Below are 17957 nucleotides of genomic sequence, written 5' to 3' on the forward strand. Positions count from 1 at the left end.
GAGTCATGGCTGCGTCTCACGCACCATTTGTTATGTATTTAATTACCAGATGAAGATGAGGACAGCTCGGAGGCCTTTAATTAGACCTCGTTAGGCTGTGTCTCCCCGTGTTAACCAGTGTGTCAGCACTTCATTAGCTGCTTTAGGAGAGCAGCGTGAACTTTGGGGCTGAAGAATGATCAGCAGGGCAAATGCCAACGGTGACCCTGGCAGTTATAACGTCCTCTGTCCATGTGTACCAATCACAAATAAGACACGCTTGTTGACAATACAACCATGGCCAACGCGGACACGTGTTTACCTCTGAATCACATCCAATTAAGGCAATCGGATAAACATGCCCACTCTGCAATCACATCAAATCAGGGAGATGATATACAGGGCAAATTGCTGGAGGAAATTACATTCCCAGCTCAGCCAGATAAATATTTTAACGAGAAAACCCTGACCATTTCAAATATGTATCTCACGATATTTAGTCCTGTATGGTTTCGAGACATGTTGGTGGCAGACTGATTAACCAGTGTGGTTCAAGGCAATGCTCAGATGTACAATAATTGGAAACGACAGGAAGCTTGTGTACAAAAAAAAAAGCACCCCTCATGAATTTTCCTGCATTTGTTGTTTGTTACAAAGGCACACTCGCACATTTCCCTCCACTCACGTGTCTTATTACAGAACAAGACGTGAGCTTGAACCCAAACCAAGGTTTTTACACAATCCACGAGGCACGCTGCAGAGAGTACACCTATTACTGCTTGAGCACAGAGGGAAATTCACGGCCTGATTCCTGGCAGACAATGCCCGAAAGCTAGCTGTTATTCCCACAGTGGAAATGTGTCAGCTTTTAATGGGATTGTCAATAGAAATGCCTTTCCCAGAGGATCTGAGGAAGATTGACATTGTTGTTCTGACTGTTACACTCCAAACAACTGGGTCTCACACACTGACACACCAATTTTATTACAGCTCCAGTGTGAACACACCTCTACATGTGTGTTACCTACAGATATGCCCTCACATCTCTAACCTGTTCTTTACTCCCTCTCTTCTACTCCTTCCGCTAAAACAATTTGCCTCCAGTGTAATGCCAGGCAACTACAACACCACATAAATTATCTTGTGACTTTATAAATGGGGAAAAGGGACACATGAATAGTTTTCATCATTAACCTCCCTGTCCATATAACTCCCTTGCTAATTCTCTATCTGTAACTCCCGCTATAACGCAGTCTGGTGTTATTATGTGTTGACAGGGGCTGCTGTTTAAAGTGGCTCGCCATATATAATTCATGACTGAAACGGCCTCTCGCTCCCTTTCTTTTCTGACCATCAGCACTTTCGCCCGTTGTAATGTTTCTACATGTCGGGGCAGGCAGAAATGGGGGACTGCCAGCTGAGCCGCAGACAGACCTGGCAAGGGAGCTGCACACTCCTCCCCACAACCCACAGCCAACGAGGCTGAGCACACACACACACACACACACATACACACACACACACACACACACATACACACACTCTCCCATCAGCCAGTCCTCACAGCATGGCACCCCCCAATTACTTAGACCCAAATTCTCCAGCAGAGAATATTCAACGGAGAACCGTCAGAGGGGCAAAATGAAAGTAACTACAGAAATCTGTGCCACACAGTACATAAAAGCCGCCGATGCTGCTTTGTCACTTACATTTAATGGTACCACTTTCTTATTTTTAAATATTTTAGCATGATTATCATAAACAAAAGCGACCACAGTCGAGACAACAACTAGTCGCTTCTCACATCTCATGCTCGTGGTGCGTTAGCTGGTGTTTTTCCCATAAAACCCTCACTGTCGCAAACTCAATTTTCTACTTGAGTTGAAGGTTTTCTTTTTGTGTCTACTGAAGGGGATAAACACGCTGAAAGATATTTTCCCAAGAAGCACCCGCTCTCTCTGTTCTGTGGCATAAAGAAATTCAGCAAACCGGTGTCTGTTTGCAGCCCTCTGACTTAGTGTTTGAAGAACTGCACACCCACCGCTACGATCAAAGTGGTGCAAAAACAGACATATCAACATTCACCGGAGACAAGCGAAACTACAATACGGTAGTTTTACTCAATGTTGGATTTATCAAACAAAGTTCAGGTCTCATTTCAAGGATAAAAGGGACAGTTCACCCCAAAATCAAAAATACAGATTTTTCCTTTTACCTGTAGTGCAATTCATCACTAGATTTTTTGGTGTGAGATAATGGTTGTGGAGATGTCTGCCTTCTCTCCAATGTAATAGACCTAGACGGCACTCGGCTTGTGGTGCTTGAAGCCCCAAAAATACATTTAAAAACCTCAACAGCAATGTCTCTTTCCAGTAATCATGACTCAGCTACTCAAAATAATCCATAGACCTTGTTGTGAGCAGTTTCATGTAGGAACTATTTTCTTCCTACTGAACTACACCCGCCAACTGTATCACTGCATATAAGGATGTGTGTATCTACTCGTGGACAAGAGGCTCGTGCTTGTGACAGCGAGAGATGTAAACATTTATGGCTTCTTCCTTGGTTAAGCTGTAACGTTAGCTAGTTCAGCAGTACTAGATGAGCTAGCAGAAGATGTAATAACTGTGATACGGTTGGTAGGTGTAGTTTGGTAGAAAGAAACTAGTTCCTACATAAAACTGCTCACAACAAGGTCTGTGGATTATCTTGAGTAACCGGGTGATGATTTTGGAAAGAGACATTGCTGTTGAGTTTTTCAAATATATTCTTTTGGCACTTTGAGCACCACAAGCTGAGTGCCATCTAGTTTCATTACACTGGAGAGAAAGCAGACATCGAAAGTCGATATCTCCAACACTCCGCACCTCACACCAAAACAATGTATACTGATAAATAGCTCTACAGGTCAGAGGTAAAAAAAAAAAAAGCGATTTTAATTGTGCGGAAAAACCATTTGGTATTTTCAGCTGAACTTTGTGTTTAATACTAACTAGGCATGGAAGAGAGGAACCATGGAAAAGTTTCATGTTTTGCACTATTTTGATCAAAGCAGGAGGTGTGCAGTTTTCCAGACAGAAAGTCAATGGGTGCTCCGCACAGACGCTGATGCAGCATCTTCAGGCTAACCTGGGGGTGATGTAATGGCTTCATTGTTTACAGTTAAACTTTATATCTTGAAATTTTTGTGGCGATGATTTATTAATGTTAAAAGTCTACACTTTTTACATAGGAGGACACTGACAGAGCGAGTAGGCTGTTTCAGATGGAAGCTCACTGACTTACTTGAAGGCGTAGCGCAGGAGGAAGCTGATCTTGCCGCAGTTGTCGCCTGGTTTGCCTTCACCCTGGTCGCCCTTGGGCCTGTAGAGCTCTGGTTTGATCTGCCCAATGCTGGTTACCTGCTCCTTCTCCTCCCCGTGGAAATCAGGGCTGGAGAGCTGGTGAGTCATGGGCTTGGGCCTAAACAGACACATAAGAGCTTAGAGGGTGAATATTAAGTGAAGAGCACAGCACACAACACACACACACACACACACACACACACACACATGCAGAGCCAAAAAAAAAAAAAAAAAAACGATTCTATGCAACAGCGTGATTCAGTAGCTTAATCAGACATGCAGTGGCGGTAAACCACCTAAATGGAGTTTACCTACTGTTTTTTTTTTTTTTTGCATAAGAGTTTGCACACCTTTTTTTTTTACACATGCATGCATCATAGAATGTGTTATTAAATCAAAGCTAGTTGTGTGATGCAAGATAGTAAAAACAAATTACTATCTGTAAAAATAGTCAGAGGTTCTCTGTGGGTGTTTTCTATTTTTGTAGAATTTATACCTGCCGCTGTGATTGAAAAAAATATCAGTTAATATCAGCACCAGTTTAAAAAGTTGTTTTTCCCAGATGAAACTATGGAGAGGTTCAAAACAAAGTCCAAGATGATTTACAGACCTCAAAAGCTTTCATTAGAGGCGAGCAAGATTAAAGCCAACATCAACCAGTGTGCTCACAAAAACATCATTTTACCAGGTAAAGCCCTCCTTTTCTTAAATTTCAATCATGTGTTTTCCAGTCAATTTTCCTTTAATGATGACTCGCTGGAGGTTAAGGTTCATTCCTGTTTTTATTTACCACAACATCTTTGAGTTTATTAAGTAAAAACACACAACCAGCGACTACCACACTTGAAAAATGTACAAAACACACACTGTTAAACCCACACACATGCCCAGGACAGTCATACACTGAGTACTGACCGGGAGGTGACCTGCTGCTGGGAGTGAGCATTGGGCAGGTCTTTATGGGGCTGGGCTCCAACCTCTGAGTTGGGGACATCTGGAGATGTCTGACTCAGCTTCAGAGTTCCTAACAGTGAGAAAATGGACAAAACAATCCTCGATGACTCACATGTCTCTTCCCTTAGCACTACCGTGGCCTGAGTCATTACAGCGGCTAGCAGTGATGTCTTTCTTTTGTAATGCAGGGGCGGCATCATTGATCGCATTGATTGTATTACATTGATTTAACAGAGAGTGATTTAACAGCAGAGAGGAGGGAAGGAATGAGCAGACATGTTTACAATAGCAGAGCATGAGCCAGCATGAAAGGCATAGAACACAGAGATGTGAAAGAAAGCACATCCAACTGCAATAAAGGCAGCCAGCAAACATTTGACTGTGAATAATAATACACAACCCGCACCAGTGTTGACAGCCAGAATAAATACAACAGCAGAGGGAAAACGCATAGCTGTCACCTAAGCTGTTTCATCAAATCAGGTCCTAAACATTGCTCTGACATCAGTTTATAACAGTTTCTATCTTATGTTGTTAAAACTGCTTCTTGTTCTAATGGCTGCTTATTTACTACGAGCCGATTCAAACCACCTCACCATCACGTGCTTTTTGGGAAGGATCTCTTAAAGCTATGTTCATGTGCATTTGTGTAAAGGCTGCAATGAATGATACTTTAAATCTTAACAATCTGGTCAATTAAACATCAGACAAAATGGAAAAATGCCAGTGAATGCAAGTCAAAAACTAATCTGATTAATAATTTTCTGTCTTTCAACTAATCGACTGGTTGTTGCAGCTCTAATCTGTGTATTTTTTTTTTTTTATACTTGAAGATTAAATCAAAAGACTGTGTGTATGGTGAGAGGTTTGCTTGTAGTAACAAACCACAGAATGATGAGCCAACTCAGCAGCTCTTGCAAGCTTTTGAGCTCATTGTTTTTGTTTCATGGCACATTTACTGTTTGGTTCATTTTCACTGCTGACATGAACTTTGTGTTTAAGGGTGTCAGGCAGCTGTTTTCTGCAAACAAACTCTGATAAAACTAGCTGGTAAAGAAATGTAAACATTTAGCAGCTAAATAGGGAGATTTTCTCAGGGGGTCAAAACAGAGCTAAAAGGCAAGTGAACATATGAGTGATGATACTCTCTGGACCAACTGTGTATTACAGGCAATATCTGGCAGAAGATTTTAAAAATCAAACCATAATTTCCTGCCTTCTGGTAAATTTTCATGTGCCAACTGGTGCCTTTTCTGCATCAATTTATGATGTAAATGTGTATTTAAAAAAAAAAAAAAAAGTCCTCTGCTATTTTCCTGTTATTATTATTTTGAGTTTCTCCTAGAACATGCTTCTAAACCAAAAGATTCACCACTGGACATGTTCCAGCGGGAGAATGATACAAGTTCGGCCAGAGAGTTTCAACATCAACATGTTTCCCTGAAGTTAGCATGTAGCTACATTTAGCAGTGTAGGCTAGGTAATGAAAACAGTTGCGGTAACATGCCTGGAGCAGATGACCATATGAAATCTATCATAAACTGATGTAAGCTTGTCTCGAAAGCAGACCAGAAAAATGTTGGAGACAGTATTCCAACCAGGATGAAGCCTGAGGAATTACTTTTACACACGTTCACTTCATTATTTGAAATTTCAACAATGTAACATTATAAAAATTATGGATAAGGAAAATAAGGAAAAGTGTAATAGATCCCCTTTAAAAGCCGATCTGCACATTATGCTGCTTTGAGAAATAAACAAATGGACCCCTTAATGAAAATATGGTTGTGGTTGTGGTAACTGAATTTTCATCTGAAAGTCACAGACTACCTCTTTCCTAATGTTCCTCCTGTATAACTTAGTGTGTGCAGTAAGAGACTAGGCCAGTAACATGAAAAAGTAATATTCCTCGAATGTAGCACCACTAAAAGAAAAGCCATTTATATAACCAATAATGGTCAGCATTCATCACACTGTTGCAGCACAGATAAATTATTTTTTACTGTATGTAGGTAAATGTATTAAATTCAGTACCCTGTGAGTGTATTAAAATAAGAAGTTATTGACCGCAGCATTACATTACTCATACAGTCAGACTGGGATTAAGAGATGTCTGTGAGCTTGCTCTTCTCTCACCAGCATTGTTGGGGTAGGAGTCCATGTCCAGGTAGGAGGACTCCTGGGTGTCCTGTGGCCCCCCAACCACACCTCCGACCTCCCCCCTCTCCAGCCCCACCAGGTCAGAGAAATGAGGGTGGTGCCCACCCTGCTGGCCCAGGGTGGGGTAGAGTGAGGACGAGGAGTGGCCCTCCTTCCTCTGCAGCAGGGGGGGTAAGAGTGATGAGCCGCCGGCACCTCCAAGGCTTCCTACACCAGCGCTTCCGGGCAGCAACCCTGACGTCAGGCTCAAGCCTCCGCCCTCCTTGTCCCTCCATGGCAGCCAGCAGAGCTTCCAGGAGACGAAGAGGGAGACGGAGAGGAGGACGATGCCACAGAATGTCACGATGACCGACAGCAGACTGACAGAGATTTCTGCAGAGGAAGACATGGAGGGGAGGATGAAGAGGGTAAAGAGATTTAAAACTAACAGAAGATTCAACACTCTGAAGGGAGCTATAACTTTGTCATATCATTATAAAGTCTGTCTTTATACAGAAAGAAAGAAATCTCACGTATAAGAAGTGTGAGGAGAATGGAGTTTTAACAGAGACACTAGCTGCTCTGTGAAGCTGTACTCAGGCACAGCAGTGCATTAAGCTAAATGCTATCACCAGTATGCTAACATGCTCACAATGACAACACTAACTTAATAATGTTAAGCTGGGTCATTTTTTACAATGACGGCCAGCTGACCAATTAGCACCTGTTAGCATGCTAACATCTGTCAATTAGCACTAATCACAGACTACAGCTAGGTCTGATGGGAATGTCATTTTTAGAGGCATCAAAGATACTCTATAACAGAAGATACCCCACTACAAGCTGCACTAGTGGAACAAAATGACATACACTTCTGGCCTCTAAGTGGGCGTGACCATCTCTCCACCAAATCCCCCACTTCCTTTGGATGTATTGCAAACGTTGTGTGGTGAATGAAATCAGACTAAAATCAACACAACACTATATATAGAACAAATTTAATGTTTGTCCCTTATTTTGCTGCTGATTTTTATCTGCTTGCTTAATGTCTGATATCATCTGAGTGTAAGATCACGTCGGTTGTCACCAGATCTCGCAAGAGTATGTTGCTAAAACAGAGACAAATCTCAAACAAAGTTAATTTTCTCCTGATTGTGTGTCTGAAAAAATGCCGTTTCCATATCAAAAATGTTTAGAAGGGTTGGAGCTCGTGAAAAATGGGGGATGTAAATGGGGATTTACATCACTGACTATGGGGTGATTGAACGGTCATAATGTGTACTCATGTTCACTTTTCCCATTGGAATGAATGGACTCAGGGCTGTCGCTAGTCTCCTGAAGGGGCAGGCAGTGGCTAAATCCACAACACAGATACAGGAAATGAAACTAAAGTGGGCCATCTCGGTTTATCACTGGTCTCTACTGGTATTTGGTCATAAACCGGAATGTCTAATGTCAACAAATTTGACCTGATGATGATGCTAGATGAAAAAAAAGGGGATCACCAAAGTTATTACAGTTCATCCTGTGGGGGGCGTGAACAGCAACCCATAGAATGTGAACCTCATGGTAGTGGTGGACAGACAAACGGACCTACACTGCCATCCACTGAGCAGTGTTGCATGACTGGGTAAAAACAACAACCACACCACATGAGTGCACATCCTGTATTTATTTATTAACACATTATGCCTTACAAATCAACAGTAAGCCACTTCATGATCAACAATCCATACACCCCCTTCACGAACACACATCACGACAATGTCTGAAAAATCACAAATCACGGAGCAGCAGAAGGAACCCGCTGTAGGCGTAAATTGATGCAACCATCCCCTGAAGCTCATATCCCACATTTGAATCCTGAGCTTAAAATGGGGGAAAACGTTGGCAGAGTGGATATTCTTAGGGGAGGAGAGGAGGCGAGGTGGGGGCGGTGTGGGGGGCAAACAATTAAAAAAAAAAAACACACACACACACACTAGCATCCACAGTGATGTCTCTATGCAATGTCATCCTGCATTTCCTCATGCTTATGAGCTTTTTAATCTGTGACGGTTCAAGGATTGTGTTTGAGGGGTGGATGGGATTGGGGGGGGGGGGTATGGGGCGGTAAAGGATGTGTGTTGGGGAGGGGGGAGTATGACTCATCCGGATGAAAAAGTGTACAGAATAAAAGAAAAGCGCAGTTTCAGCACCAGTCTGCCGGACAGTTCCAGCACCGGCCCCTGTCAAAGAGAGCAGAAATGAAAGAGAGTCGAGATCAGCTTCAGAGCTGGGGAACTTTTGTAGTTCTGTTTATGGCTTAGAACTGCACATGTCGGAGTCTATGATACGTAAATTCATGAATTCATAAATTTGTAAATACCCTCTAAATATTCCATGAATATTTATAAATAAATAGACTAAATATACAATGAATATTTATAATTATCCTGAGCCATTTGAAGTCTCTTTATAAATAGCATGTTTGGGGTCTGATGACTGTCTTGACAAAAGAACCAATCAGAGCCCACAATGAACTGTAGGCCCAGAGCCCTGAACATGAATATTCATAGGTTGTAAGTAGACCAAGAAGACTCATTACGATACAGTGTGCAGATTTCGCAAACCAAGTATGCTTCCCCACCTTGCAGCGTCTAACTGGAATTTTTGCCTCTCACCATGTTGGGCTCCGTCCAGACGAGGGCCACCAATTAACAATCCTTCCTGTCTGCGGGCAGGCCAATCATCACCTTTGTGTAGAACAGCAGTGTCTTACCGTCAGAGGAAAATGTTTCTTAAGCCCCCCCATCAGACCGACAACGAGGCCTCCTTTTCTTTAACCCCCTTTTCCTCCAATTTACTTCAATTCAGTGTCTTTATAGGCATGACAAAGACATAAACACTGTTAAATCACACAAAAGAGAATGGAATTTTATCTGTAACAGGCTGACAACAAGACTGAGAGCAAATGAGTGAAAACAAGACAACAGCAGCCAATCCTCAAGCCCTGGGGTACATCTTCTGGAATTCGGTTCGCCTTCTGTCTCTCCCCGCCCTCCCTCTCTCTTTCTCTTTCACTCACTCCTCTATATAATCCCCTCAAACACCCCTCATTCCTCGCTGTCATTTCTTTTCCCATGCTGTCTGCCTCTGCACGCTCTGACTTTATTCCTCTCCTCAGCGACTGTCTCTTTGTTCGTCACCCCTACCTTCCCTCTGTCCTCCCCCCCCTCCTCCCTCTCTTCCTCTCCTTCCTCGCTCACTCTTTGGTGAATTATTCATCAGTCTGTGTATGTCATTAATCAGCACTTGTTCAAAAGATATGATTGGGGGGCCGCAGAGGTGGGGGATGGGCGAGGGGACATCGATCTGTCGCGGTGGTGAACAAGACTGGGTGGGAAATGAGAAACAAGGGGTAAAAAAAGGAAGCGAGAGCAAGGCAAGAGAGAATGTGACGATGGAGATCAGGAGACTGGAGGAGGGTAGAGTGAGGGAGCGGGAGGACAGGAAAAGAGGGCAAAGGAAGGATGAGGTAGAAATCATAAAGAAAAGACAGTAGTGATGAAGGGGAATGGAGTGAAAGGAAAAATGATCCCAACCACAGAATGGCCAGCAGGGCCGGGAAAGACAGGGAGAGGGGTGAAAACAGATTGGTGCACATGTTGAAACAGACATATAAGCTGACTGGGTCTATTCTCCCTTTCTGTTTCCTCAGAGGAGGTGGGGGCGTAGGGATGATAAAGTCGATGCAACTACCACGCCATGTGTGAAAGAGTGGAAACCAAACAGGCAATGGTGGAGAGAAAGAAAGGAAGTCCAGGAACGGAGCGATGGAGGAAAACAACCTGACAATGATTTAGAGCGAAACCTAAAGAGGGGAGGGGTTTAAGGATGAAAAAGGTTAATGTATTGATCTGGAAGGGGAAAAACAAAGCGAGGAAGAAGAGGAGTAGGTTGTGTGTGGTTGGCAGATCAGGGAGCGCTGATAAGACACGGCTGTGATCAAACGTGCAAGGGGACTGTCGGGGGCCAAACCACTCTCCTCCATTTGTCTCTCTTTAGGGCAGTCGCTGTACCTTCACGAGCGCTGATCCTGCCAAAGATCCATCGCTAATCCACAAAGCATAAAAAGAGAGTCGGCGGGTGGGTAGGTGGGTGGGTAGGAGGCCTCTGAAGTGCACCGTGAAGAGGGACTGAGACTCCCTGTCAATCAGTGACTGATGCAAGCCCACTGGGAGTCGTACATTGCTCCACATCAAACACATCCCCGCTGCTTACACAAGACATTCGCTGACAGCTTTCGGCGGTCGCCGTCCTCCGAGGGTTCGGGGACTTCCGTCAGCAAACACCGAAAAAGCACAGCTGGTAAGCGAGGAGGCCAACGCCTAAAACCATGGTGTGACATTTCTTCACAGAGCCATCCAAATCTCCAGCGGCAACATGCAGCCAATCCAGGCTAATCTACACTGAGCCACAGATATCCACGCTAATCTGCATAACAGCGCATTGCTCTTCCAAATGCTTTAATGAGAACCCACACACAATACTCTGCACACAATACACTCAATGGTGCAGCATCATGCACCTACTCAGTTTGGTTAAAAAAAAAAAAAGAAGAAGAAATAATAAACAAATATAAATATATTTGTAATCCAGCCCTGTGATAACAATCGCAAAATTGTACTGAGACTCTTTTGGGGCTCATAAAAGAAATGGGATGGACTTTTACCCTTTTATCGTTACCATTTCAATCTAGCAGATGAATATTTCATGGTTTGTTGTTGTGAGTGCACACTACCTCTAACAATCTCTAACCATGAGCACTCTTAACATTTGCCTTCTCATACCTTTTAATCCAACATATGTCATGCTGCTGTACATATCCGCAGCTGTCGAGGCAATGCTAAAATGCTCCTGCTGAAGGTTTTTGAAGTCAATATTCTGGATGTTACCACTTTTATGACAAAACATAACATATTTTAAGTATCAGCAGTCTTTTTTGTTCTTGTCAGGGTGTAAAAGCCTGATTCAGACCATAAGGGGTACTAAAAATCTTCAATGGAGCCCATATTAACAGAATTCCTTTTGAGTGGGTGATCAGATCCTTAAAGCTTTTCCCAAAATCTTTCAATATCAAAGACTCGCCTGCTGTAGGCTTGAAAGGTGTCCCATAGATTCAACGTTTCCTTCTTCACAGAATACAGCAGCTGTGGTCTGCTTGGATACATTAAATAAAAAAAATCTGCATCAGTTGTAAATGATGGAAAATATTCAGCATATGGACAGATGGAGCTGTTAATTCTGCAGGAGATGTTTGAGAAGTTTCTGCAGATGTTTGCCACGATTTCCACTGCAAAAGCACATTATCATTGGTGTACATTTGAAGGGACATGAATCAAGCTGACCACAGCCTCTCTGCTCTGTGTGAAGGAGATGACTACCCACCTGTACAAGCCACCTTTCAAATGTACAGAGCGTCTTTGATACAGCAAGGGTGGATGAAATATTGCTTTTAAGGCAGGGTGAAGCAAATTTCACTGTGCAGCATGGCTCTAGGGATGGCAATGCTGGTCTGTCTATTAGATGGATTGCTATGAAATTTTGTACAGACATTCATGCCTCCCTTAGGATTAACTGTAATCACATTGGCGGTCCCCTGACTTCTCAGCTAGCACCATTATCAGGTCAAAATTTTTAATTATGACTAAATACCTGCTAACTAATGACGTTTACATCAGCCTGTTTGTGTTTAGTGCTAATTAGCAAGTGCACACGGACACAATAAACAAGGATGGTGAACCTGGTAAATATCACTCCTGCTAAACATCAGCATGATAGCGTTGTCATTGTGAACATGTTAGCATGTTGACAGTAGCCTCTAGGTCAACGCACTGTTGTGCCTCAGATTATAGCCTCACAGACCTGCTAGCAGGGCTGTAGATTTGTTGCCACATTTCCAATATATGGTGCGACCTTAGACTGTAAAAATAATGGATGTAGCTCCCATGACGTCACCCATTGGTTTGTGGACTCCCATTTTGGTTTTTTGGAGCCAGCAGGGATCATATTTGGGCGTCTAATAGAGGTTGGTGCTGTGAAGGAGCGAAGGGTGGATCTGACTGAGAAGCTGAGGACACCTTCAGCAGACAGCCTGTCAGGCAAAATAGTCTGCCCTTAATGATGCATAACTTTAACCCTTAATAAAATGTTAATGGCTGAGTTATAAAAAAAAAAAAATCCCTTGGTTTTTTTGCACCAGGCTGTAAACATGTTTATTTTCTACAACCAAGGTGGGCATTTAAATATAGGGAGTCTATGGGGATTAACTCGTTGTGGCCATTCAAAGAGTTGCAGTTTTTGGCATTTCCCATGCTGGCTTCATTTTTCAGCCCCAGGGGATACCACTTGGGTACGACACAGCTCCGTTAAACTCAGCTCACTCTTTTTTGGTTTGTCATTCAAACTTGTGGATCATATCTGAAGCTTATTTGGAACCACCTTGGTCAAAGTTCCAAGCAAGGTTAGTCGATACTAGAAGGCGGAGTTAAAACACTGCAGACCATTCACTGGTCAAAGACGACCATCCCTAGTGCAGCACAGGCCATCCTCCACTTTAAATAGCCAACCTACCATCAGTAGCGACTGTGATTTTTTTATTCTCTCAACCCAGATTTTAAAAAATGGCGGCTCACAACACTATGCTGGTACGCTACCTACATTACGCCTTACACCTGAAAAAGTGCAGACGTTCCTCTGTTTGGCTGCCAATTAAAGAATCCAGCAAGTCTCGCATTGGAGATGATGTCACTGCAGTTTCCCGCAGTGTCGCTATATCTGTTGCTAATTCTGTTGCTAATTCTGCCTACACTGACAGGATGATATCCACAGTGGAAAAAAAATGGAGGAAAGGACATGGTACCAAAAGTGAACTGCATCGAATCGAAATGCAGTGGAAATGAGGCATTAGTCTTGCTACAAACTATTGAATCCTGTGAGAGCAAACAGGGAAAAAGCTTTCTTCATACTCATAATATTGGGACAAAGAGTCAGTCTTGACAAATGCATACGCTGTAAAAAGATTTATGAGAAGCTTCAGGTGTGTCAGTTACCTGTGTCCAGCTGTCTGTTGCGACCTCTCAGCAGGTAGCTGAACTCCTGGCAGCGTTCACTCTGGCTGTAACCTCTCGGGGAGTTGAAACACAGCTCCTCCACCAACACCAGCGCCTTCTTACACAGGTCTTCATCCCAGTCCCCCGACATCCTCCAATCCGCATCGCACTCTCACCAGCAGTCAGCCAATGACAGTGCAGCCCTCGCCGCCCTCACCTATCGGACGGCGCTTGGGTAAGTAGATTGTTGGCCCGTCCACCTTTTACAAGGTGCGAACTGAGAAAGAGGAGGCAGAGGAAGCTGAAGGGGCAGCGGCAATAAGGCAAGAACACGAGGGGCTCTGCGGGGTGCCTTGGTCTGGATCACAGAGACCAGACTGACGTGCCCATGTGTGACTGAGCGACACCCACCCCTCTCACTTTCCCTGGAAGAGATAAAGGGAGAGAAACTGGCAACGTAAGTGTAAGGACATAAAAGTGTACAAATCAAGTTTTTGGCAGATTGGTCACCTTACCCATTAAGTGAGAGCACTGATGCCAAAACCATCAGTGTGTCCCTGATAGATCATTGGCTCCTGTTCTACATAATATCACTTTAGCGTACACTATGAAGAGTAATGCTAGACAACTGGCATCATGTAAGAGGAGAGAAAACTTGTTGCAAGTCCAGCTAAATGTTAAAGTCTGGTAGATTTCTGTTGACATTGGCAAAAGTTTTATTAAAAGTTCTCCCATATTATGAAAAAACATATTCAGAGCTTATCAGGCTAAGAGACACACTGCCACCACCACAAACCAAAAGCCTTACTATTGCTTTTATGTTTGTTTGTTTGTTTTTTTAGTTTGGTAGATAATATTTCCAGAGAAAATACTGTCAAGGAGATCTGTGGATTATCCTCATTTACCAAGGCACCATTTCTGCATGGTTGCATTTTTTAAACATTACATTTTAAATGCTTTGAGGACCCCAAATTAATTTCCATTTACCTCCATTGTAAAGGAATGGCAACAGAGGGCTCCTGGGCAAATAAAATCAACATACGGTCTATGTGTGGCCAGAAGAACTATACCAGTTAGTTAATGAGCCTTAACCTACCCTTGAGGTACGAATAAAGTATTTTGAATTGAATTAAAAAGCAGCTAAAAGCTACTATGTTCAGAGGTGTTGATTCTTAGTGGGTTCGGCACTACGAGCAAACCTTTTCACATTAAATTTAATCTAATTCCATATTAATATCATCTAATGCAAGTTTAAATATACATGAAATAAATGAACCCAGTTTTGAATAAGGAAAGAGTACATTTTATATTTTCTAGGCTTGGGTGGTATCTATTTTTTTATTCCTTCATAGCTTCCTAACATTTCACCGGAGTATATGGAATATTACAGTATTCATGTATTTAAAAAATAAATTTAAAAAAGTAATGGAAAAAAAAAGTCCTAACTAATAAAAACTAATAAAATGTTTCCATTTAAAACAGAGAAATACAAATGCACACCTTCATTCAAGTTTCTCTCTTTCACTGAACTACAACTACCCCCTTGCCTTGTTGACTCATCATAAAACATGTTTCACTCAAACTTGACAGTAACAAAAATAAAACTCATCAAACACCATCATCCATTGATCCAACAATTACTCGGGTGTGGTCAAAATAAACCCTTAATACACACAGTTAGATGTGAAAATATGCTGTCTCCACACGCTGTTTTTCCCCACTATCTCTCTCTGACATTGCTGCTGGCATTTTTTATAGTCCTGTAACGTTATCCCCACCACTCACAGTCGCCATCTTTCTCAGCTCAGCTGTCTGTTCCACCAGTGCAGACTGAACTCTGGTGGCAAGTGTTGTGCACTACAATACTTCACCTAAATACAGCATCTCCGTATCAGTTTAATAGAAAGAGAAGCATCTGTATTTTTGACTGCATTGAAAACCATACCCTTTTTTAATACACAGGTACCATAATACCAGGATACCCCCCAAGCCCAATATTTATCTCCTACTTTGGGAAGCAAAGGTGGTGAATGATGGGTAACTTTGTACTAAAGCTATAACTGTGTACTTTATTGTGTGCCAAAAACAAACCTTGCTACTGTGACTTACTGAGTTGCTGTCTTACTTTCAGAGTGTATCAATGGACAAACGATGTAGTAAAAGTCTAACTTTCAATTTGCCTAAATGTCAATCTTCTTACTTTGAATAATGCCAGATGCTTCAGTTCTCACTCAACATGGTACATACTTAATTAAAAGGAGCCCTACTGTCAATGATCTCCTGGAGATTCAGTCATCATTTTTGGTGTCTCGAATTGACCGTTGGGTCAGTCATCCTGAAACTTCATGTAATATTTCAAAGCAAAACACTCTTTACTGTAATTACAGAGTAATTTAGATAATTATGAGCTGTCTTGTGTTATGTCCCTAAAACACAAATATGCTGATGGAACTACAAACACTGTGAGAGTAAGGGAGACTGAGTAAAGGTACATTTTTAAAAAATCTATTCAACATATTCAGTGTATTGCCTTGAAAAACCACCACCTTTAGCTTCACATTTTGCTATATAGGTCCACTGTTCTGAAGAAACCAAATGAAAGCATTTCATCAGCTTTTATAATGTCATAAAGCCAGGGTTTGTGTGTTTTACCTTTATTGAACTCGACTGTTGCAGATCTGGGCCATGTTGAATTTGCAAGCCAGAGCGGAGACACTCTTCATGTAAAATTTTCTTAGCAAATAGATTTGGCCGAGGAATGCGGAGTTATGCCTGCAGTGCATGCATAACCTTTAGCGTGTTATTTTCCTAATGTTTCCAAGACCAGAAACAGCAGCCTGCAGACAAGTGGCTTTTTTTTTCTTAACTTCAAAATGGGAACAGAGTTGAGCTCTTAGTCATCTAGTTCCAACTGGAGTCGGTGGAACACATCAGTTTTCAGGGTCTCTCCAACACATCAGCATGGATTTGAACCCACTGTCGGATAGGTGGAGACTCATTTGAAGCTCTCCAACATCACCTGAAAAACAATAAAATCAAACAGTCATTTGGGTGAAGCGACACAATAAGACAGACACTAAAAAACTGCAAAACCATACCAAGGGACAAAATCTCCTAAAACTACAGATGGAGGTATAATTAGATGTATTAAGTCTGGCTGCCTTATGTGTGTGCTCCTTGTCCTTTCATCCAAGAGGAACTAGACTTCTTTAGCATACTGTCTTTATTTTTGAACTCATTCTGTCTAAATAAAAGCAGGTCAATGCCCAAACTCCAGTTTCTCACAGTCTGTGAGCCTCCTGGGACTCTGACTGAAAAGAAGGTATGCAAAGTTGTGTCTAATAATACAGATCCGTTGCAGAAACCCCTGCTATTGAATATATTTCACCAAAAAACAATCTTGTACAAGCTGTGGTCTGGTTGAAAAATAAATCACTGGCAAAACAATGTTCATGGCGAGAGGTCAGCTCACTTTTCCACTGAGCTGATTTGTCCTTGCGAAGCAGCGGACCTATTTCTCAAGCAAGGTGCTTCGTCGGACAGGGCAAGGACTATTGATCATTTGATGTATGTTGTTCTGTTAAATGTCAGTGTCAGTCTTTGTGCATTGAGTGGCACCTCCCTAGGAAAGCACTCCTTACGTGTCCATCCGTCTTGCACCCATCAATCAATCACGGCATTAGGCAAAGACATATCTCACTCTGAACAAGTTCCAAAACAAGAAACGCTTCCACTCCCTTTCTAGTTTTCTCCGTCTCCTCTTGAAGACAGAAACACCCTTTTCCTCTCTTGTTCGCCCTCTGTCCCTGTCTCTTTTGAGAAGCCGATTGTCACATTAGGATAGTCTGTCAGTCTAAAAGTGACTCAGATAATGCAGAGTCTATTTATCTGTCCATCTCAGCTCAGCCTATTGCAGGAATGAATCAGAAATTAGAGAATCAAAACGCCATCCAGACCTTACATCCTACACCAGCCCTCCTCTCGCCCCCCCAACACCACTCTCTCCCATTAAGATAGTAAATCTGTCTGAGTGACTTTAAAACCTAGGATATCTCAATCTGAGGAATGGCTGTCTGGCACAAAACTGGCCGCCTCAAATGCCAGTGAGAGCATCAGGAGGGAGGGAGAGGCAAAGAAGAAATGGAGGAGACAGACAGACGGAAAGAACGATTGTGTAGCAAGACAAAGAAAGAGGGAGACGGAGAGAGAGAAAGAGGGATATAAGAGATGCTGACATTAAATTGGAGGCGAGACAGATAAAGAGGGAGGGGGAAAAAAACTGGAGCAGAGAAGGGCAGGAAAAAAACATAGGAAGCTGGCGGCGAGGGGTGACACAGCAACAATGGTAATCAAGGGTTCGGGGATGCAATTTACAACAAGCAAAATATTTACAGAGGCTGGTTATTCACGGATAAATGTGCCTTCAGAAGCATGTTGACGAATCATT

General features: G+C 42.6%; 1 protein-coding gene across 2 annotated transcripts in view; it reads right to left on the reverse strand.

Annotated features, from left to right (window-relative positions):
- Positions 1 to 17957, reverse strand: part of syt3 (synaptotagmin III) — a 41031-nt gene that overhangs the window by 19180 nt on the left and 3894 nt on the right. For both annotated transcript variants that reach the window (XM_050069847.1, XM_050069846.1), the window contains exons 2-6: positions 16163 to 16529; positions 13511 to 13935; positions 6414 to 6809; positions 4239 to 4347; positions 3265 to 3441 (exon numbers count right to left, since the gene is read on the reverse strand). In XM_050069847.1, the coding sequence (XP_049925804.1) occupies positions 3265 to 3441; positions 4239 to 4347; positions 6414 to 6809; positions 13511 to 13661 (833 nt within the window). In that variant the 5' untranslated portion in view covers positions 13662 to 13935; positions 16163 to 16529. The remainder of the gene's footprint in view (positions 1 to 3264; positions 3442 to 4238; positions 4348 to 6413; positions 6810 to 13510; positions 13936 to 16162; positions 16530 to 17957) is intronic.

The sequence above is a fragment of the Epinephelus moara genome, chromosome 18, assembly GCF_006386435.1.
Source record: "Epinephelus moara isolate mb chromosome 18, YSFRI_EMoa_1.0, whole genome shotgun sequence".
Taxonomy (NCBI): Eukaryota; Metazoa; Chordata; class Actinopteri; order Perciformes; family Serranidae; genus Epinephelus; species Epinephelus moara.